The 23,687-nt window shown below is 35.6% G+C and overlaps 1 protein-coding gene across 4 annotated transcripts in view; it reads right to left on the bottom strand.

The window, feature by feature from the left end:
- The window catches only part of FKTN (fukutin), an 80,017-nt gene that overhangs the window by 30,540 nt on the left and 25,790 nt on the right, over positions 1-23,687 (bottom strand). For all 4 annotated transcript variants that reach the window (XR_010382766.1, XM_031450140.2, XM_010978697.3 and 1 more), the window contains exons 5-9: positions 21,789-22,066; positions 20,994-21,126; positions 15,387-15,516; positions 13,303-13,436; positions 11,716-11,843 (exon numbers count right to left, since the gene is read on the bottom strand). Coding sequence is in view for 3 of the 4 variants with exons in the window: in XM_031450140.2 (XP_031306000.1) it covers positions 11,716-11,843; positions 13,303-13,436; positions 15,387-15,516; positions 20,994-21,126; positions 21,789-22,066 (803 nt within the window). In the remaining variant the exon portion in view is untranslated. The remainder of the gene's footprint in view (positions 1-11,715; positions 11,844-13,302; positions 13,437-15,386; positions 15,517-20,993; positions 21,127-21,788; positions 22,067-23,687) is intronic.

Genomic DNA, 23,687 nt, shown 5'->3' with positions numbered 1-23,687 from the left:
GCTTTCATTGAACAATGAAAGATTTATGAACAAAAACAAAACATTTAAAATATACAAACAATGTTAAAATGACTCAAAGGCAATTCAAATGTTAATTTTTGTTCCTAAATAGAAACATCCCTAAACTCTTTGTGGTTTTCTTTTCACCAAATAATTTTCAGTCCTTTCAGCAAAAAGAAAATTCCAGCTTCCTAGGAGAAGGGGAAGATAAACAAACCATAAAATGTGAAAACTGATTGTAAAATGGGATTTGTGGAGAGGAAGCGGGGGGAAGGGAGTGGGGAAGTGAATCAGAACAGCACATGCCATGTACTCTGTCCAGGTTACCAGTTAATAACGACTGAGACTAAAATACACCATGGGTCTGCAACGTTACCTTAGCTTTTAAAGCCAAGATTAAGTCCTGCTAAGCAGCTTGTACTTCAAAGCTCTGAGATAGGATCCAAAATGTGAAGAGACTTAAATTATCTAAGCAACCCCAAATCAGAATATAAATTCAAGGGATCTTATCACATATACAAAAAGTCCTTCCACTCATTTTCTAGTTCATACGACTTTTACTTCATTTTATTTTTTACAAAAAAAAGCCAGTAGTCAGAATTATGAGTTAATTAGAGTAGACCATTTTTTCCCTCACAAACATCCTTAAAATCTGTAAAACTACTTATTGGTGGTTGGATAAAGTAATTTCATCGGTTTAATTGTACAGCCTTTAAACATTATTGCTAAATGAAAACACTGTTTTTATTGCTAGGAGTTAGCTAGGCTAGGTGAGATAGAGACACCATCAATTAGAACTAAATTTGACCTTTTTAAACACAGTGCATTAGACTCTGGAGTTGGAACAGCAGAGCCATTTTTTTTTAAACAAGAATTTCCTGTAGAACAACACAAGTAGTTTATTCTCATTAACAATTTCATCTCTTAACTCTGAATTTCTTTTCCTTGTGTCATTCCAGTGCCTAAGCCCTCTAGCATACTGCTTAATAAAAGAAGGGACAGCACACATTTTCTTTTTCTTCTGATTTTAATAGAAAGGCTTCTAAATTTTTATTAAATACAATCGCTCACTAGGTTTTTGGTATATTCCTTTTATTTCATCAGGTTAAAGAAATTTCAGATCCCTTTTATTCTAAGTTTATTGAAAGGCCTTTTGTTGTTGTGAATTATGAAATCATGTACTTTTTTCTCCCTCTAATCTTTAATCCTTTAGTGTTGAGAATTACACTAATACATACTATAAAATTTTATTCATTTGTGTTTCACTCAGGATATTTTCATCTGTGTTCACTAAGACAGTAATTTCCCTTAAAATTTTTTTTGGTACTGTCCAAGTCCAGTTTTGCTGTCAGTCATCAAAAGAAATACTTAAAAGTAGTTTTCTCTTTTCCTTTTTCTCCCAAAGTAAGTTTATAGTATAGGGAATAATCCATCCTGTGAAGGCATGGTAAAACTTTCCTGTAAACTTTCTAGGCCTTTTGGTGGGGACAAGAAGGGGAAAGGAAGATTTCTGATTAGTAAGTCAATTTCATTAATGAGTGTAGGTTATTTAGAGCTTCCTGAGTTGATTTTGATATTTATATTATTTCCAGAAAATTTCACCCTTTTCATTTTTTATCTAATTACTAAAGACTGTTGTCTTAGTATTTTGTTTTGAGTCAGTGTAACACAGTTGAGAGCATAAACCCTAAAGTCAGACATCCTAGGTTTGAGTATTGAATATTGCCCTTAATTTTACTTTTTTTTGGAATCAATCTTGCTAGATGTGTTCACTAGTTTTGTAGTTTATTTTTTTAAGAACCAGCATTTGGACTTGTTGATCTTTAATGTTATTTTTTTTTATTTCATTAATTTCTTCTCTTGGCTTCTTTCCTTCACTTTCCTTAGGTTGACTGTACTGTTCTTATAATTTCTTCAGCTGGATGGTTAATTTTTTTAAATCTATTTTTTCATACTTATTGCTTTGAAGGCAACAAGTTTACCTTTATTCTTTTAACCTCATGCTACAAGTTTTGATATGTAGTACATTCATTATCTTTTGAGTCTTAAGACTTTTGTAATTTCCACTATGATCTCCTTTTTAATTCATTAGTTAATAAAGAGGGCACTTTAAAGTTTCCACACATTTTAATGATGTCTTTTAAATGCTGATTTCTAATTCAGTTCCATTGTGTACATACAATGCCATTTTCTGAGATAATCACGTAGGTTTTTCCCTCTAATCTGTTAATGTGGAGAATTACACTCACACACACCCTCCACAAGATTTTTATTAATGCCTTCAAATGTATTGATTGCCTTCATGTTGTAGTATATGATCAACTTTTACAAATGCTCCATTTATAGTGGATAAGAAAGAATATTCACCATTTGCTGGATGAAAACTTTTATACATAGCAAATAAGCCAAGCCTGTTAATTGTATCCATATCTTCAATATTTTTACTAATTTCTTCTTTGCTTGAACTAGCAGGTTTTAAAATAAAAGTATACCAAAATTTCCCACCATAATTGTGGACATGTCAAATATTCAGTAGAATTTCAACAGTTTTCAATTTATATATTTCGAGGCCATATTGTTAGTCATAAAGGTCATCAATGTTATTTCTTCTTGATGGTCTGTTTCTTTGAAAAATTATGTAGTGGGCCTTTTAATCCTTTAATATTCTTCCCCCACCGCCCCATAAAATTCTATTTTGTCTGATACTAAAATTACAGCACAGTTTTCTTTGGTTAATAATATTGGGGTCTATTTTTTCCATCTCTGTAATTTTCAACCTTCTTGTGTGATTCTGCCCTAGGTGTGTCTCTTCCAAGCATTTTATAGCTAAATTTTGTTTCCTATCTCATTTTGATAATTTGTCTTTTTATAGGTTAGTTTAATCTGTGAGTATTTATTAATAAATTATGTATTTGAATATATTTTGAATGCTAGAGCCAGACTGCCTGGGCTTAAATCCTGTCTTCACCAATTATTAGTTATATGACCTAGGTCAATCTCTTTGCACTTTGACTTCTTCATTTATAAAATGAGGGTATTAGCAGTACACCTCAGAGAGATGTCAGCATAGAATGCATAAAGTGCTCAGAATGAGTATCTCACACATACACAGTAAGTTCTACAACAGTGCTCTTTTATGATTATTTTTACGTTTTCAGTTTACCATACTTTTTCTTTGACTCATTTTTCCTACTTTCATTTGGATTGATAAAGGTTTATAAAAATTTTTGTTTGCTTGTTTGAAAGTTTAAAATAATTTCTATCAAGTAGTAATTACTGTTTATAACATTTATCATTTTTTAACGTACATACTTCACTACAGCATTTTCTAATAAAGACTAAATGTAAGCAGAATCTCTATCTTCTTCCTAAACATGGGACTTAGTATACTTTATTCTTTGAACACTTAACAAATCACCTCTTTCTCAACTTATTTTTAATACATTGTCTTTTTTTTTTTAAAAAAATAAAACAGGCAATGGCTAATAAATTTACTGTCATATTTTATCCATTTCTGTGTCGACCATTATTTGATAAATATCATGTCTTCCTCCTGGGTTCTTTATTAATTTTTTTAAAGTATTTTATTTATTTATTATGGTCTTTTAAAATTATTTTGGTGGGGGGAGGTATTTGGGTTTATTTATTTTTTGGAGGAGGTACTGGGGATTGAACCCAGGACCTCATGCATACTAAGCATGCGCTCTTCCACTTAAGCTATACCCTCTTCCCTCCCTTTCTAGGTTCTATAATAGATACTTAAGTGTGGATATGTGAAACATAAACTTTTTTAGTCTTCATACATTTGTAAATGTCTTCATCTTGACCTTCCTCTTCAGTATTAGTTTTAACTGTACATAACATTCTGAGTTGACAGTTTTTTCTCCTCAGCTTTTGGAAGACGTTATTCCACTGTCTTCTGTCCTCTACTGTTGCTGAGATATATTTGCTTTCCCTTCAGGAGCAATCTATTTTCTCTGAGAGCCTGTAAAACTATTGGTTTTGATATTATAGTTTCCTTAAGAAGTATCTAAAGGTAGATGTATTATGTATCCTGTTTGTCCTTAATTTTGAAATTCTCTTTAAATACTATTTCTCTTTCATTTACTCCATTCTCTTTTAGCTTAGCTGTATCTTTTAGACATACTCATCATTGTGTTTGGATCAAAGGGAATGTGGCTAAGTGAGGAATTACTGTGCCACATTAATTATAAGTCATCAGCATCAGTTTTGTCCATCGTTTTCTAAGCATTTCTAAGAATCAACTGTTGAAAACCAAAATTACAACATGTGACTAGTATTTTTTTTAACTATCTCTTCCATTAAACCTCTCACAATCCCACCACAGATTATACAGAAGCAAAAGGGATAATAAAGGAATGGCTAACATACTTCTCAGAGCCTGGGCTAGAATATAGTCTCTCTGAGGTCTGTCTTTATTGATCCCATACGCCACTCCTGTCCCAAATTCCTAACATAATCTATCTATCTATCTATCTATCTATCTATCTATCTATCTATCTATCTATCTAATATATACATATATATAGCATATACATCTTATAAAATTCTATCCACTGAACCTTGTTTTTCCACTGACTTCCACTGTAAATTGAGTAATTCCATCTATCCTATTGACAAGCTCTGCTATGCAATCTCCATAGGAAGAACTAGTGAACTAGAAGAAATTTATGTCATCAATGAGTAGACAAATTAAAGCTTGTATGGATAGTTACCATTCAACACCTGAATGCATATACATAATGGCCTTATCAAAAACTATTCACTTAAAGCACGCCTGAAACTATTCTTTAAGGCCAGAGGACAAAGCCTCAGGACATTTTTATTTCTACTGCGTAATTTTCAAAAACTACATCTATAGCTCATCAACAAGTAATTAGACTCCAGCTGTACTTGCTTTGTCTCAGACAATTTTTGCAGGATTTCTTTTGGATTTCTTTTGGATATAGTAGACAATGAAAAAAGGAGATTAAGTTGTAATTTCAAATTTCATACTAAATATAAAAGGCTTCTTTTATTTCGATCTCAGATTACCCCATTTGTCCAATCAGATGCAAAAGGCTCCACGTTTATCCCTGCCATTAGGTCTGTCTTGATAGAATTCATGCCTTCTGGTACCAGATATCCTCCTGTTTCAACTCATGATCTTGAGCTCTTTTCTCTTTGCATCAATTTCCTAAGTCATAGAATTTTTTTTCTTTTTCAACCTTCTACATCAACTTTTTGGAGATGTAATTTACACATGATGAAATGCACCCATTTTAAGTTTTGACAGATGCATATACCTGTGCAACCACTACAATAATCAAGCTGTAGAACATTTCCAACACCCTGCTTCCCAAAGCTCCCTGTGCTCTTTGGCAGTCATGCAGTCAATCCATCCTGGCCCCTGGTGAGCAATGACCTTATTACATTCTCAATTGGTTTTGCGTGTTTTACAATTTCAAATAAATGCAGTTACACAGTATGTACTCTTCCCATCTGACTTCTTCCACTTAACATAATGTTTTGGAGATTCAGCCACATTACTGCATGTATCAGTAGCTGACTCCTCTTTATTTTTGAGTAGTATTCCATTGTTTGAACAGACCATGATTTGTTTATTTGGTCACCAAAAGATGGGCATTTGGGTTGTTCCCATTTTTTGGCTACTATGAATAAGACTGTTAGGAACATTTGTATAGAAGTCTTTTAGTGAAAATTTGATTTTTTTCTCTCAGGATACTAACTTATAGAATCCCTTGTAGAATTATATTCAAACAAGAAAATATATTACAGTCTTAAAAAATATAATTTACTTCACATAAGTGAAAGGCCTGCTATTTATTCATTCTGAGGTAATCTTTTCTTAAAAAAACAAATACAGCTCACTATATAAAGAACTGCCACTTCTATACATTGTATAAGTATACAATTACCATATAACATGCATTCAACATTCTTCCCTCCATGGTTTGGAGGTGTAATTAAGGAGACCTAAGACATAATCTACATGTTGTAAAATATAAAGATATAAACAGAGTAGGAAACATGACATCACTTTTAGAAAAGACGATGTTTTAAATGCACTCATGTAAAGAAATTATTCAAATTAGCCTTTTTGGCTTCACATCTGTACTAAAAAGTGTTTTACAAATGTATTTTTTGAGAGCTAACTATGGACACATAGCATCTAATCTATAGAGCTGAGAGAACCCATGAGTGGTGATTCAATAACTAACTCTAGTCTTTAACTTCCTGTGAAGCAGTGACAGAAAACTGGGGTGACTTAACTTTATGGCTTTGAGTCTCTAAAGGTGCTAGGTTGGATCAAATCATCAATCCAGTGTCACCCTTTCATCTTAAGGAAACACCTAACTGTAGACTGCACCTAAGAGGACCTGATCTTAGTTTCAAGTAGGGCTCAGGTCTCACTCGGCCTGACAGATTTACCAGGACTGATTCTACCTATAACTTAGAAAGGACAGACAAATCAGCAAAACTACCCAAATACAGCATAAGAGAGATAAAGGGTAAAAAACCTATGGAAAGTCAGAGGAAGGGAGATTATTTCCAGTTAGAGGTCCTGAGGGGCAACTTCAGAATGGAGGCAACTCAGTGCCCTTGAAGGGAAGAACTGGGGCATGTGGTGATGTATGAAAACCTGGTACTACTAGTGACGTACTTAAAATCTTGGACTAAAATCAAGTTTCAAAAAGCCTGGTGTCTAAACGCAACGTGGTATCTTGGATTAGATTCTGGAGCAGAGAAAGGACATTAGTAGAGAAACCAGTGAGGTACAGATAATGTATAGATTTCAGTTATTTGTAATGCACTGAGGCTAGTTTCTTGGTTGTGACAAGTGTACACGGTAACAATATGTTAACATTAGGGAAACTGGGTTACTGCATTCAGAAACTCATCTGCATTATCTTCATAACTTTTCTGTAAATCTAAAATTATCTCTAAAATTATCACAAAATTAAAAGTTTATTTTAAAAAAATAGGGAGGAGAAAAAGGCAAGTAGAATAAAGCATGCTGACAAAGAAGCCTGAGGAGGCCTGTACAGCTGCAAAGAGCGTTAAGGAGTCAAAGGAAAAGCAGGACAATATAGTCTTGTACTTTTACTCGGATCAGAACACGGCCCACTTACTTCTCTATTTCTCAGGCAACACAATCAAACAATAGTAATAATTCCACTTCTAGGAATCTAGTCAAAGAAATAATCCCTAATAAAGCTTTCACTTTATGTACAAAGACGCTAATAGAATTTTTTAATACTAAAAAAATGGGAACAATCTAAATAGAAAAATACTTCAGTAAACCCACTATTAGACCTTTCTCTATAGTCCTCCTAAGTCTACCTAACAAACTTCTCTCTTTTTATGCCACACACCCTTGCTGTTGTTTCTAGATAGAGTAGATTTGGTATCTTCACTATTCATGACACCTACTTCAATTACTGAATTGCTGATGGAGTACTTCAGGATGTTTTATGGTCTAGATTAGGAGATCCTTGAGAGCAGAAACTAAGTTACATTGACATCAGAATCCTTAGCACATACCAGTTAGTAAATAAACTTTGCAGAAATGATATGTTAAATTATACTGGAGCCACACTTCGGTGATTCCAGTACCAAAGAAGACAAACCTGAATTTTTTGAAGATCTATACAATAAGCAGAAACTGCATGTATCAGAAGGTCTAAGGAACCCACAACTAGCCCCAGGCGTAGTGGATTTCCTGTTAGAGGATACAGAGGTAGCTGTATTACTCTGACAATGTCAATAAATAGAAGGGCTATTTTCACAGAGGGAGAATTAACAGTATGATAGAGATCGTGGTGACACTAACATTGGGTGTGGGTAAGAATATGGGCTCTGAAGTGATATGGCCCAAGGTCTGAGTCTTAACTCTGCCTTAATTTCCTCATCCATGAAATGCAGGGGATGATAAAACCTCCCTTATAAACTTGTGGTGAGGGTTAAACGAGGTGATGCATGTAAAAGCTTGGCATAGTGCATAGCACATGGTAAATATTCAATAAAAGTTAATTTTTATTATTACCATTATTATTGCCTCTACTTACATCAGCTGATTCAGATGGGAAGGAAAGAAATAACCCGAAGAAATCTGGGCAGCATCTGTAAGAACTGTGAAGTTGTGGAATGAAAATTTCACATTCTGGAGGCATGGTTAATATATTCATCACTTTTTATTACTGGTGATTAGAACTTGGAGGAGAAAAATAAGTATTTAAAAATTTAGACAATATTTTAAAATGCAATTCAGATTTTAGGTGAAGGAACAGATTTAGACTATGAACTGAAAATGGAGGGAATATGAGGCCTGGCAAGAAAATGCTTGCCCAGAGTAACTAATCCAAGATACCCCTGTGCTGGAAGTGCTATGCTTTGTGCCAGTGCAACACAGTGTACTAACAGTAACACGAGGCTAATACAGTAATGACAGTTGCAGCTGTAGCTAATACTTACACCGTACTTACTATGTGCCAGCTACTGTTACGCATTCCATGTATGAACTCATTTAACCTATTAACTCTTAGAAGAAAGCATTCAGGCTTAGAATTCAACAGGTCTAGAGTTAAATTTTGGCCCTACCATTCATGATCAGAGGATACTGAGCAAGCTATTTCACTTCTGTGAGCTTTAGTTTCCTCACATCTAACTGGGAGTGAGAATACCTAACCCACAGGGATACTGTGAGGATGATCTGAGATTATAAACATGAAGTACCTATCACAGTGCCTGGTTCCAGCAGATACCCTGGTAGCCATAGCTTAATCACTGCTATTAATATTGAAACTATTATTAAATCTTATAACCAAAAACATAATTCTGCAGGCAGAAAGAGTACAGTTTTGAAGGGGGAACTTTTTTTCCTTCCTTCCTGAGTTCAGCTTTTTTAAAAATAGTAAGCATTTCTATATTATCATTGTGCTTTTTCTCAGGATGATCTATACATGAATGAAAAGTAGAATATTATAAAGACAAAAAGACCCTTAGACTAGCTTTAAAGATTTTTTCCCCCTCTAGGAATAGTAGTGGTGAAAATTCTACAGTTCCTTAAAGTAAATAGCGCTGAAAAGAATGAAAATGGCATATGGCTGGGGGAAATCTTCCAAAGAAACTACTCTACACAACCACCCCCTGTTCTTTTCTCTGCCTTTTAAGGTCATGGTAACATGATAGAAAATCTGGGACTCACACCATCTGTCCAGACAGTTCTATCACTGCTCATTTCTCTCATTAAATAATCAGAACACTTCACACTTCCCAAACACTGCTACCGTAAAGAGCAGTTAAAGCAGAATGAAAGAAGCTTTTCCTAGCCAGAGATGTAGTGGTTAGAAATGCAGTTCTTTTGAGGTTTGACATGGGATCGTGTCCGTGAGAAGAAAGAAAACTAAGTCGAGGTAGAAAATTTAAGAATAACAGGATTATAATACAAGCTCTAGAAATTACCTTTCTTAGAACAAAGGTGACATTTTCATATGAGTTCTCTAAGAAAAGATGTGGCAGTTTAATATAGAGATAATTATACAGGTTTCTGATCTATAAATTTCTCATAAGACTAAAAAGAGGAATAGTTTTCTTCACTATTACTACTACTGTTGAGAATATTAATAATAGTGGCTAATAATTACTTAGCACTCAGGACATGCTTAATTATCTTCAAATTCTTTTTGTGTATTAAGTCACTTAGTTCTCAAAATCACTCTATATAGCAATTTCTATTATTACTCCCATTTTACACTGGAGGAAACTTAAGTACAGAGGTTAAATAACTTGCCCAAGGTAACATTATTGGTAAAATGGAGAGCTGGGCTCAAAAGCAAGCTGGCTCCATGCCTTTAATTTCTATGCTATACTATCTTATAGCTGGAAAAAAAAATGCCTCTAAGTTATATATTAAATTTGGCATCTTTATCATATTTTGAATAAGCAAACTATAGCTAAATGTCAGAAATCCATTCACCTAAGCCACAGTGAGAGTGCCAATTATATATTCATTAAGTTACTAATTTGTCTCATAATCAGCACTTACTCAGTATGACAGTGTTTGTTATCATAAAGCAAAATAATTTCTTATGATAAATAAGTTTCAAGAATATTCTCTGGGGTCACTGTCAATTTGGGGACCCTTTATGACATTAAGAAAAGGGTCTGGATTACTCTCAAACCTGCAGAACAAATTTAACCTCACACGGAGACTCCCTGCCTTCACATAAAGATTCAGCGATCCCAGTAGGGTGTGTCTATGTACCCAAGAGAAACCAGTCTGAATTTGGAATTCCTCTTCTGTGCTAAAGAACATTCCCCACTGTGCCCAGTGGCTCAAGTTTATTCAATGACAGAAGCTCCAATCTCAGCTACTTGGTACTACTGAGGTAAGTTTGTACTACTGGCCACATAACCACCAAAAGAATGGCAATAATGATAGTAATCATATTAGCAATCATATTAACAGTATTAAATAATAACAATGGCAACCACCATTTGTTGATAATAAGTGCTAAGCGTGACGCTAAGGGCCTCATACTGTCAGGTATACTAGGGAGGCAGTGGGGGTAGTGATTAAAAATATGAACTCTAGAGACAGGCTGCTGTCTGACTCCTTCACCTGCTCACTGTGATGTTGCACAAATGACTTACATTCACAGGGCCTCACAGAGTACGGCTGTTATGAGGATTAGATGTGTCAGTACATGCTAAATGCTCATTGTTGTGTCTGACACACAGTAGTGCTACTCAAATTTAATGCATGAGGAGATTAATGTTCAGAAAAGCTCACAGCCACAGGTTAGGGTGAAGCTGAGGTTTCCCGGGTCTGCCTGACTCGAGCCCATGCTCTTTGGGTTCTCCTTCCCATTCATTCTCTCTGTCTCTCAGAACTGAAAATAGGCCAACTGCATCACAAAGGGTACAGAGTTCCTCTAATGTCATTTTTGTCTTTTGTCATCCAGGAGTTTGACTGTGGCAGCATTTAAAAAAATGTTCAAAATGCCAGTCTAGCATACTGTGTTCCATCAATTGATTCAGAATTGAGATACTCTACCCACTGCAATTTTCCATCTGAATCCAAGTGCCTTAAGATCATAATTGGCAGTGTCTTTCCTTTCTTGGTTGAACATAAAATAATGGTATATCTTACGATATCACCTTACGTTTGACGATAAGGTCGGTCGCTGTTAAGCCTGGTGAGTATCTTTTAAAGGATTAGCCCTAGGTCTCTGCTAAAGGCACTCCAGAGCCTGCTCAGCATTCATGACCTCAGCTCCATCCAATTCCAATTTCTTCAGTTAAACTTCCTTTCACCTTGACTATCTCCTTATCACTGACCCTTACCACTCCCATCAAATTATCAAGCTCCTACAGCTCTAACAGCCAATCAGTTTTGGCTCAGGCTCAGGGCTTGATTTTTCTGTTCCTTATTTTGGCTTTCCCTTTCTGATAACTCAAGGGTTTCTAATTGTAATGCCTATTTGGACTGACAAATCCTCATGGACTGTCTTTATAAGTAGTCCTCACTTCTTAAGCAAACCTGGGCTCTATGGGTAAGAAGAAAAAGAATCAGCCAACAGTAGAGCCTTGACAGTCTTGTTTTTTCCCCCTATTTTCGGTTACTTCTTGATTTCTACCTTCTGAAGTTATATCTATAGCCCTTTGTGTAAGTACTTATCTGATTCATACTTAAATTTTTTTCCTGTTTTGGCCTGAGTGCCTCCATTCCACATATAGTCAGTCTCTTCATAGAAGAAAAAAATGTCAAGTTTTACGTCATCTTTTCCCTGGAATGATAGTTCCAAGCTGTCTTCCACCTAAGAGAAGATGAAAACCTTCACAGACTGAAACAAAGGAACTACTTTTTTTTAATTAAAAAAAGGTTCTTATTTTTATACAGTGAGAGAATAGGTTTTAAGATACTGTTTTTCAAATTGGAGCATCTCTGAAATTGGGATGCATCAGTAGTACATCATTGTTTGATTTCTTTCTTAAATGCATATAAAATAATGTTGCTTCTTACAACTGATGACAATTCAGAGTAAATGACTTATAGTATAGTTAAATTATCACTCTGCAGAACATTCTGTTCCTGAGCCCCCTTTCTAACTAAAGAAGAAAAAGAATCAAAGAAAAATTATTCCTTTTAATAACCAAGTAAAACTATCAGGAAGTAAATCTCTCATCACAATGAATAAATAAGTACTTACGTAAATGTAATACAGAAATCCATGTATCATGATATTATATACATGAAAAAAAGAAATAAAACCTAAAAATATGAGGAATTCTGAGGGCATTTCTGTAAGAAACTTACCCTACAAATAACTGTGTTCCCATTGTACTTGGTGCATCTGTCTGTTGCAGCACTAATCACTTACTCATTGTTTATGCATTTATTTGCTCCCAGTTAGACAGTGGACTCCTCAATGGTAATGACTGTACTTTATTCATTTTTGTGTCCCAGGTGCAGAGCACAGTGCCCAGCAGAATGAGAGTTAAGGAAACATTTGCTGATTGACTAGAGTTCTATTGCTTTAACTTTGATCTCAGGAAGATATTTTATCAAATTTTTAATTACACTAGAATGACTATGATGAGGGAAGTAATTCGCCAGGGACAAAACATACTTCTACTTCCTAGGAACAAGGAAATTAAGAGTAAGGTGATTGCTAGGAGTCATAGGCTTAGGGCATAGGAATCAAATTGTCAAAAGGAAATTTCATCTATGCCATGATGACCTATTCCTAGATGACCTCTGAGAAAACTGCTATGACCTAGGGCACGTAAAACAAACAAGAAATCCAAGTTCTATTTGAAATGGTTCTATATTTCTAATCCTTAGCAATCAATGTATTGTTTCGTGTTCATAATAATATGATGCCTAAGGGAACATAAAATTAAATGACTCATGAGAAACAACACAACTTCAGGTAGGGGAGGTGGGACTCTTACTTATTATATAATTATATACTATATGCTATGTTAATTAATTATTTTGTTATATTGTTGCCTAACATAATGGCAATATATTCATCTGCAAGAGTCCAAGAGCCTTTTCACCTTCTCATGGTCAATACAAAGCTAGATTTTCTTGTTTTCCGTAAATAGTGCAGAAGTCTCAAGTGATGATAAGCTTCTGCTGAACTCATCCTGGCCAATACTGAGCGATAAAATGCTGTATGCAATGTTCTTAAACATCCCTGAGTTGTTTAATATAAACTTTACTTTTGAGACATGTTACTAATGGAAGTAAAGCAGATTTTTGTTACTGACCTTCCCAAATTTGTGTTTGAGTGGAAGTCCTGCATCTTGAAATGCTGAAATAATATCAGATTTGTAATCCTGAATAAAAATTCCTAGGTCAACATCTTTACTATAAGGAATAATGTTGCACTGCCGATACCATCCTAAAAAAAAAAAAAGAATAAGAAAACTTAAAAAAAAAAAACTTAAGTTTGCAAAAATTAGTCATTATATTATAATGGATAGTCTTTGTAACAGTGTATTTTATATCAGAGGAATGAGACTTACTGTGCTTTACTAAAATTTTTAAAAATTAAATCCTTAATTAAACTCTGTGATTACAGGAGCTACTTGTTAAAGGATCTTTCTTTCATTCCATCCTTCATTTTCACTGGTCTGAGCACTCAGCAGCCTTAAAAACTTCCATGATGTATTTTAATTTCTGAATAAACAATTAACGATGATAATATTAACTGGGCCATCCGTTTAAAACATTAAGTTAATTTTTAAAACGTTTAATCATGACTCTCTCATAATGAAGGCTGCCTTTAAGACATGCTAAAAAATGTAATTTAATTCTTTTGCTTAACCAATATCCCTTTCCTGAGCAGTAATTTGTAGAACCTAACAGCTCTGAACAGCTTGTGTCTGATGGGTCAAATAAAAAAGAAGAGCAGTATCAGCCTCAGTTTTCACCACACTGTCAAAAGCTACTTCTAGGAATTCACTATGTATCTACTTCTAAATTAGGTGCTATGGTACCGTTCTAAAAAGACAAAATTTATACCTTAATATTACTAAGGGCTCTGGGTTCCCTGTATTATCCTTCTAATCCTTCCATCCAAAGTATTCAAAAAATAAATAAACGTCTACAATTATCTCTGGGAAATACTGTTCGGAATTCTAAACTTTAACTTCATTTTAACATAGATATTTAGAAGCCTAGCATGGGATCTCACCTTTATTTTAAGAAAAATCTACAATCTGCATCTATCAAAGAATCATGAACTATTAGAAATGGAAGGCTCCTTAAATAGCATCTAATCCAACTCCATCATTTTATAAACGCCCTGAAATTAAGAAAACCACAGGGCTAAGAACTCAAAACAAACCATGACAAATGATTAAGAAGTATTTTTGAGGATATGGTCTCTAAAACAATCTTGCTTCAAAAAGTTAAACCTTAAAAGCATATATCATATAAATGACATGTACTTTTTTTTTTCTTTTTTTTTTTTTGCTTACTCTAGCTGTAGGCTCCTTGACAGGAAGAACCATGTAAATTTCCACAAAGCTTAACAGACAGGATGACCAGGTACCCCAGTTTACACCTGTTGTACCCAATAATTACTAATGGCACTCCTTTTACTCTCAAATAGTCTCCTGAACTGCACAATAAATTAATAATCCTGTAAAAACAGGAGCAGAATTAGCCTTTGTATGAATACAGTTATAATCAACTACAGTTATAAACAGGAGGGAATAAAAAAAAATTAAGATTCTAAATAATTCTAAATTCCAAAGAAGTGTGACCTAATGCACAGTGGAAAGAGATCCAAAAATTTCTCAGATTTTTCAACTTGCCTAAAGACTCTAGAAAAATCTACCTTTCACCATTTCAGGATGAATAGAATGTGGTGAGACACTGATGTCCAATCAGTGACACTTTCATGATCTGGATGAGATTCGTAGAAGACCTTATGACACTCCATTCTTCCTCTCGTTAGAAGCTTCTAGTGCAACGCCAGTTGTTTGTATTGTGTGTAAGTGAAGAAACAGAATACAGTTTTGTTTTTGTTTTTTAAGGCGTTATTATTTCTTTGGGATAGAAATAATAAAATGCTAATCTAAGGATAACCTGATAATCACATGCAGTCTACATGTTCTGATATAAATTTCATACATATTACTTATAATTTGGGGAAACACAATTCTCTATTTTATGTTTCTGAAGTTACTTAATCAATAAATCCTTGCTCCATGTCCTATGTTTATTCTGTCCATAAATATGACACTTTGAATACCGCTGATATCTTGTTATCGCAAGCAGTCACGCCTAAAGCCAACAAGGATGAAATGTCAAAAAGACAAATGTAAAGCAACCAGAATTTTACCTAGACAAGTTCCGCTGCTCAGCCAGAACCGCACTCCCAATTTCTTCAACGTTTTGGCTGCTAGTTGCAACAACTCCTTTGCACTCTTCCGGAAGGTCATAGCTTCCACAGTGTTATCATCAAGGTACTGCTACAAATATAACAGTCAGCTATTTTAGTTATTTCTAAATGGTTAGAAATATTTTTGTGACATACAAGTTAAACTTGAAAATCAATCCCTTATTATATATTTTTCTATTAAGAAAATAAAGTTTCAGAATTCCTTGTTAGTCACACATTAAAATAAGAGTAGATTCTAGGAGAGACAAGTTAACGAAGAAATACAACCAGGATTCCCAAGGGATGAGATTTACACCTTTAACAATTCCCTCCTCCACATCACAATTTAGCAGATTGGGCAGTTAGGGGAAAAGAAGGCTAATTAAGAGAGCTACAAGCATATCTGAAGCCAACACATTAAATGACGTTTTCATCATTCACTGGTACGACTGAATGGTATAGTAGAAAGAACCTGGGATTTTGCATCAGATTGTGTTCAAGTCTAACTCCACTTCATTTTCGCTGTGACCCTGGGCATATCACCTCAGAAGAATATAAGCTCTATGAGGAACGTGACTTCATTTATCACTGTATCTCCAATGTCTAAAACAGTGCTTAAATAAATGAGAGAATGAAAGAACAAACCTCTCTCATATATAACTTTCTCATCAGTAATTAAAGGATAATAATTAAAGAATAACAATTACACCTTGTAGGACTGCTGTGAAGATTTAATGAGATAATGGATGACAGAAAAATACCTCATTATGAGATTCTATACAGATTATGAGATTCTATACAGATATCATTGTCATTTACTTATAGTCTTTTTGCCTTGGTTTTCTTCATTTTTAGGGTGTTCTAGAACCAAGAAAGCACTATAAATTCTTCACTGATGCTTCACTATCTATGGGACAGAATCTAAACTTCTTGGCACAGCAGACAAGGACACTTGTGTTCAGGTACAGATGACTGGTCCAGCCTTATCTTCACCCTCCTCATATCTCATATTACATCAATGACTTATAACTTTCCAAATATACCACAACTTTTCAAGCCTCTGTGCATTTCTACATTTTTCCTTTGTCTGAAATGCCCTTGACTAACAAAATCTTTCAGATCTCAGTTCTACCCTCTGAAAAACATTCCCTGATATTCCCATGAACACATACATGTTTATTCTCCCAGTGCTCCTCTTCAGCTCAACATTTACAGAGCAAAAAAATTCTGTCTGGTACTAGACACAGGCAAAGACAAATGAAACAATCTGTTCAATGAGCTTGTAACAGTTACTCCTATATGTACTTTTACTATAATTCTTATCATAGTTAATCCTAATTGTTGATTCTATTAATACTTCCTGTACTAGGCTGTAGAGATGGTTCCTTGAGGGCAGGTACTGAATCTCCCCATTACCACATGTACAAATTTAGAACGGTGTCTGGTATATGATAAGTTAGCAACACATATTGATAAATGGGTAAATGAATAAATGACTGACGAAGCCCCTCCCATGCCCACAATAGCCTAAAACATCCTGGCATTCTTCTATAAAACAGCAGGAAGAAATATAGCTCCTCGAAGGACCATATATCTCAAGCAAAAAGTATCCCTAGGAAGAAAGAGGAATTCCTGAAGATAAATAACATTCTACAAAATATACAGGGTGTATGGATCTCTTCAGTATGAAAATACCCTCAGAGCCATAACTTCTCCTAGAACGTATGAATGGAATGGGAGATGCATGTTTTATTCCTGCTGTAGGGGAAAAGCCTGAAGCCAGGAGTTTGGAGACCCTGGATCTAGGCCATGATCAATCAGTAATGACTGTGTAACTGACATTTTGAAACCACAGTTTTCTTATCTGTTGAAGGTGAATCCTTGCCTTATTTCAGAGTGACTCAAAGGATCAAAGTAAACAATAAATAAATGAAAACTTTATGCTCCACAAAAACATTACTCTGATAGTTATGTCCAATTGAGGCTGCCCCTGCAGGGACATATCCCTGCCTCTGACATACCTTTCCTAACACAACACTCCCATAAATTCCATTTCTTAGGATTAACCCTCATATGTGTTAAAGTATATGTGTGTGTATATATACATACATATATATATATGTATATATACATCTGTACACCTTATACGTTTGTTATGGACTTTAAAATTACAGTTATACATACTTTTTCATTTAAAAATTATATATATACACACACACATATATTGGGATTACCATGCCTCCAGAAAAAGACTAAATCCTAGTTTAAATATCAAGTCCATTTGCACTTTCCCGTTCAGGCAACCTTTCCCAAACCTATGTGGCCAGAGCCTGAGCAGGGTGAGCAGTGTGTCTATATATGGGGGCAGCCTGGTTGGGGACAGGAATATCCAAGCAGGATGAGAATAGCATCCAAATGCAGCAGCGGAAAAGATGAAAGATTGAACAAATAAGTAAATATATAAAGGATAATAGGAGTCGGGTTTCTTATTGTTTGAGAAGGGAGTCACAAATATGGAAATGAACCCTATGCTGTTTAACTGAAATGTAAGTTAATTAGACTGAAGATATCAGTGTGAATTCTTAGATCTTGATAGATATAGAAATACACACATACATATACCACTCCTGCCACTGAGAGGGTCTGCGGGCAGCAAAACCCAAATAGCAATGAGCACACCTGACATCCAGGCTCGGCTTCTAAAAGGAACCAGGAGTCAGAGAAATGGCTGATTCCAGGGTTGTAGGAGAGAAATTACAAGATTAACCTAAGATGTCTTGTGCCCAAAAGCAAGAAAGTGCCCAGAAATGATGGAGACATGTCAAAAAGGACACAGAAGCTACATGAAGGGTTCCCACTGGCCAAATATGGAAGAACAATTTGAGGGTCAAAATAATGAAAATAGTGGCCTATAAGTCACTGAAGGAAATGGGAAATCATGAGTTCATACTGATGTAAACAAATAAATTAACTGAGAGTTTGATGATGATAGTTTTAAATACCTTCATGCCAAGTACCTACTCATTACAAAGGGAAAACCAGAAATGTCGCCAGGGTGAAGCCAGCAGACAGCACTTTAACTAAGCAATCAAAGGGAACGCCAACAGTAATGGGACAAACTGAAATCATGTAGCGCCTGACAGGATGTCATGAGAAGAGCCCAGGATCACTTCTGTGTTATTTCTACTAAAGATGAACCTAACATGAGTAAAAACCAGACAAACCCCAAACAAGGGACAATTTTAAAAATATCACACCTGTAATCTTCAAAAATATCAAAGTCATAAAAGTTAAAAAAGGATTGTAAAAATGTTCCAGAGTGAAGGAGACTAAAGAGACAGAAAAATTAAATACATCATGTGATTCTGAACTGAAACCTTTTATAATAAAGGTCATTACTGAAGTAGTTAAGCAAAACTTGAATGGATATTAAATGGTAATGATCGATGTGTTAAATTCCTGATTTTTGTATCAAGACACGTAGGAAAATGTTCTTGTTTTTAAGAAATGCTAAATTATTTGAGGTTTTGTCGCATATGGTCGACAACTTACTTCCAAATGGTTCAGGGAAAAAAATTATTTGTATAGTATTTGGTAATTATTCTGAAAGTTTAAAAATGCTTCCAAAAAATTGTTATTTAAAAAAAGGAAGTTAGGAGGCTGCTTTACGGGATCTATTAGATTAATTCATTGCTTGTTTTACACCAGGAATTGTATTTAAGACTGTTTGGCGCCATCAAGTGTTCAAAGTTATGTATGTTCGCTTTAATTTGAAAACGGACCCTCCCGGTATTTTTCAGTCGTGAGTCTAACATAAGAAAGGATGAAGAATGAAACATTTACGAGGATGAGGATAAAAAAAGTTACCAATCCCATTAGACACTTTACATTTGTGATAATAATACATTATCAGAGGAGAAAAACAAATTAGTGATCACGAGTCTATCTTGCTGCGAGTAGAGAGACAACGCGATGAAGATCGAATACAAAGTTCCACTTGACCTTGTCATGAATATAAACCTCCAGATAGCATTACAACCTCACCATGTGATGATACGTCACACACCGAAAGAACGAGGCTATGATGAGCTGATAAGCCCTCCAAGCATCTGTCATCCATATTCTTTACTCAAACGCTGACTGAATGCTTGCCCTTAAATCTTCAAAAGCAAACATGAAAATATGGAATTTGAAAATATGATTAAAAATTACCCTCATGATTTCTCAATATTCTGGAACATTGTACATTTTACACTGCCTCCTCACAAAGATCAACAAAATAAGCCTGGGCAATTGCTTGTGAGGTAATGGAGTAGCCCTGGTAAGTGTCCTGAAAAAAATCACTTGATTCAGATGAGCACCTTATTCTCCATGCACATCCCCATCATTACAGGATCTTTCCTTTGTGCCAGGTACTTGCTACAGAGGTGAATAAAATGCCAGTAAGTTCACATAATCTCACAGAGGGACAAGAGAGACGTTCACAATTAACTGCGGTAATTGCTATGACAGAGGTGGCAACCAGAACAAAACCCCTGAAGGCAGGAACAGTGCATGGTCAAGTTCAGCACCAGAATGCATCTCTGCTTCCTGTTACTCTGTGATGGGGATATCATGGGCAGCGCAGCCCTTGCCGACTAGAGTTGGCCCAGCCACACACACAGTTTTCCAGCATTTCATCCATGAGGCTGACTGGTATGTTCCCCAGTCGTGCAACTATGGATTTAAGGGAACAGGAGTAGGAAGGCCCACCTGGCCTATCAGGTCTGGGTCCTGGGAGCCAACACAGCCTACTAGACAAAACCTTGCATTTACAGCTTGGGCATTGGGCCTGTGATGATGCAGCTGGTACTTCATCTTCCCATTTCACTCCTGTCCTTTTGTGTTCACAGCTTTCTTGGAAGGGAACCTCAGAAAATAAAGGGCAAGTAGAAGGATTAAGGGCACCAAAACAACACGTAAGTCTGACTGTTTTCACTGTATCTCTGTTTCATGTTACTTCTCAGAGCTGAACTTTCATGTCCTTTAAATTCATCTTTATATCCCCAGGGTCAGGAGAGTTCCTGGGAAGCTGGCTTTTAATAAATGTTTATTGAATTGAAAGCGAGAGCAGCAGAATAAAGTAAAGTTCAGAAGCACTTGGTTTTTATGTAGCATTTATCTTCAAAAAACCTTCATAAACACACAAAAATTCATATTCAGTGCCAATCTTCTGAGAAAAACTGTATTTTGCATGAAGTCTTTTCTAAATCCACACGGTCCATCTTCTACGTGGCTTCATCCTAGTTGGACTGCTTGAAGAACAGCATGCATCACCTTTAAAAAGTTTATGGGCTACCCGAAGTCTATTCAAATAAAACAACGTCTCCATAAATAGCAGACCATTCAACTAGGGAAGAAATTGTTTCTTAAGGTTAATGTTTAATCCATGTAAAAAAAATCCAGAACAGGCAAATCTGAAAAGATGTTTTCTTACCTGTTTTCCGTAAGTCCCTTCATTCCCCCCCCAGAAATATTACAAATAAACACACTTCAATTTAAGAAGTACAACATTTGCTTATCTCGAACCTGAAAGAATGCTCGAGCTTCTTTATACCTACACTCAATAAATCTAGAGTGTGGTATTTCTTCTAGAAAGTGCACTGGTTCCTTTGGAATGAGAACTTCTAATCCATCAATAGTAATTTGTTGTAACTCTGGCCTGAAAACAAAAGTTAAGATTTATTACCAGGACTTAACCCAGAATACTGGCAGCCTCTTCAAAACATACAACATAAGCCAAATAGCTAAACTTTAAGCATATTTCCTTCAACTACCTTAGACATTATTTTTTAAGACCTACTCTCTCAGTAACTATCAAATACACAATACAGCAGTATTAATTGTAGTCATCATGCTGTACACTACCTCCCAAGAACTTTTTATCTTATACCTACTGGACATTTGTAACTTTTAACCACTTTTAAGTATAATCCATGAACATATTTTATCCTGTGTTTATATTATAAATATAATCATAAGACTAGTTATTATTTTATGCCTCATTTGTGTCCCTCAACATTGTAGTACTTGTCTCTGTCGTTACACAGAGCACAAGTTCAGAGTTTCCCTGCCGTATGATTCTTCAATGTGTGAATAAACGGCATTTTGTCTGGGGCATTAAGAACAGTGTTGCTATGAACAATCTGATACATATTTCCTGGGGCACATGTGCAGGAGTTTCCTACTGTTGAATATTTACATTTCAAAATGGATTTATGTGAATTACACTTTAGATTTAATATCTAAATGTAAAAGAAAGAGTGAGAATTCATGACTGAACAATATAGGTTTCACATCTCCTCTTGAGACCCCGGAATTTACCTGTCAAAAGCTCCAGCATAACGACCAAATGATAACTTTCGAAAAGGGACAAATTTCCTGTCAATGTGTCCTTTGAGCCGCAGATGGCCATGCCAGAGGTAGTTGCCACTCCTCTCATGAAAAACCACCACGTGGATGGCATGACTGGCCAACCTGCAGATGTAGTGCAGGGGGATTTCAGTTCCAGAAAGTGAATCTATCCCATCGAGCCGGGGGTCTTTGCTCTCGATCTTCAGACATTGAAATCCCATATTTTCAGCTATCCGAAACCAGCCTTCCTAAAACCAAAGAAACATCAAGCTCGACTCTTTAAAACTAAATACCAGGAGCAAAACTAAAGTGATTCTTACACTGTATTAAGTCACACGTATTTTTGTGCTAATCTGCTCTTTGCCTGAAGATTAAAAAATGAAGGGGTGAGGGGAAGGTCGTGGTGGGACAGCAAAGGAAGGGACCAAAAAGAGAAACCACACAGCGTGGAGACATGTTTAAACACTCTCTTTATGAAAATTAATACAAATTTCTTCCTTGGAATGAGAATGCTCACTCATTGTAGTGTTCACTGGTTAGTATCTACAAAGTAAATGTTAATATAAGGATAGTACTTAAAACTAAACCTGTATTCTCAATCTAACTTCTAGTAATCTTCAAAGGTGCTTCAGAAAGCAGTGTTTTCATCTTACAGTTATATCCCAACACCTTGAACTGCTACTAAAGCAGAAGTCCATCATAATGCAAATCCTTAGAAAACAGACTGAGATATACTACAAAACAAAGTGCGTTTTCCAACAGCGTTAGTTATTGTATAAACCTCATGTAAAAGGATTAATCTACATGGTAGATTTTTAATCCTAACCTCAACAACCAGTTCTACAGATGATTAAACAGTATTGTTTATTAAGAACACTACATTTGAATAGAAATGTAGTTTCCAAGGAACTTTTATAGACATTATTGCGTTTACATACGACATCTATCCTAGAGAGTAAGTAGCACAGATATTACAGGTAAGGAAAGAGACTCACAGAAGTCGAACGAAACAAAATGAGTAAGAGGCAAAGCCACTACCAGCAGTTAGGCCTTACTAACCAAACACAAGATCCTCCCCACTCCACAACACTGCCTCTCTAGTCCACACTTATGTAATGCATACAAAGCTCATTTATGCTCGTTATCTCATCTGATGTCCACGGAAACCATGTGAGGTCAGCAAGGAAGATGTTACTATGCCTAGTCTACATTTAAGGAGAATAGACTTCTAAGTGGTTAATACCAGACATTCAAGTTATTACAGGATGGAACTGTGTCTGAAAGCTTGTCTTATGAGGCACAGCATTCACAAACATTTTTCAAGAGTAGTTGATTCACATCACTCACCGCCTCTGAGTGCTGTCATTTGGATTAGCTGTCTGCTCATCTATGCTCTTGTAACACACACAAACCTTTATCACAGAACTGATTGTGCTTTTTTATTTGGTTAAACTCCTTTAATAGACTACAAGTTTCTCAACCACGGGAGTCAACAGAGTGGCTAGTACCCAGCAGGTGCTCAATAGATATTTGTTGTTGTTGTTGTTGTTGTTTACACTGTTAAACAAGAGAAAGTGATCATTCTGGTAGAGAATGCTAACTAGTGCCAATAAAAATGGTCTTCTGTTTTCTGGATATAGAGCTAAATTGTGCTTTGGTCAGAGGAATGTGGATGGAAGTATCAGATACCAATTCCAGGCCTGGCCTTACAACATCTCATAAGATCTCCCCTGCTCTCCCTCTTCTATCTGTGTGCAGAGAAGCAAAGAACTCCCAGATAGGAAGGTCACACGAATGAAACAGCCTGCATCCCTAAGTTACCGCTTATAACAAAGTCATCCAGGAATATCCCTGACCAACAATATCCAC

This window comes from Camelus dromedarius, chromosome 10, assembly GCF_036321535.1.
Source record: "Camelus dromedarius isolate mCamDro1 chromosome 10, mCamDro1.pat, whole genome shotgun sequence".
Taxonomy (NCBI): Eukaryota; Metazoa; Chordata; class Mammalia; order Artiodactyla; family Camelidae; genus Camelus; species Camelus dromedarius.
The sequence above is the reverse complement of the archived record's forward strand: the minus strand, read 5'-3'. Positions and strand labels throughout refer to the sequence as shown.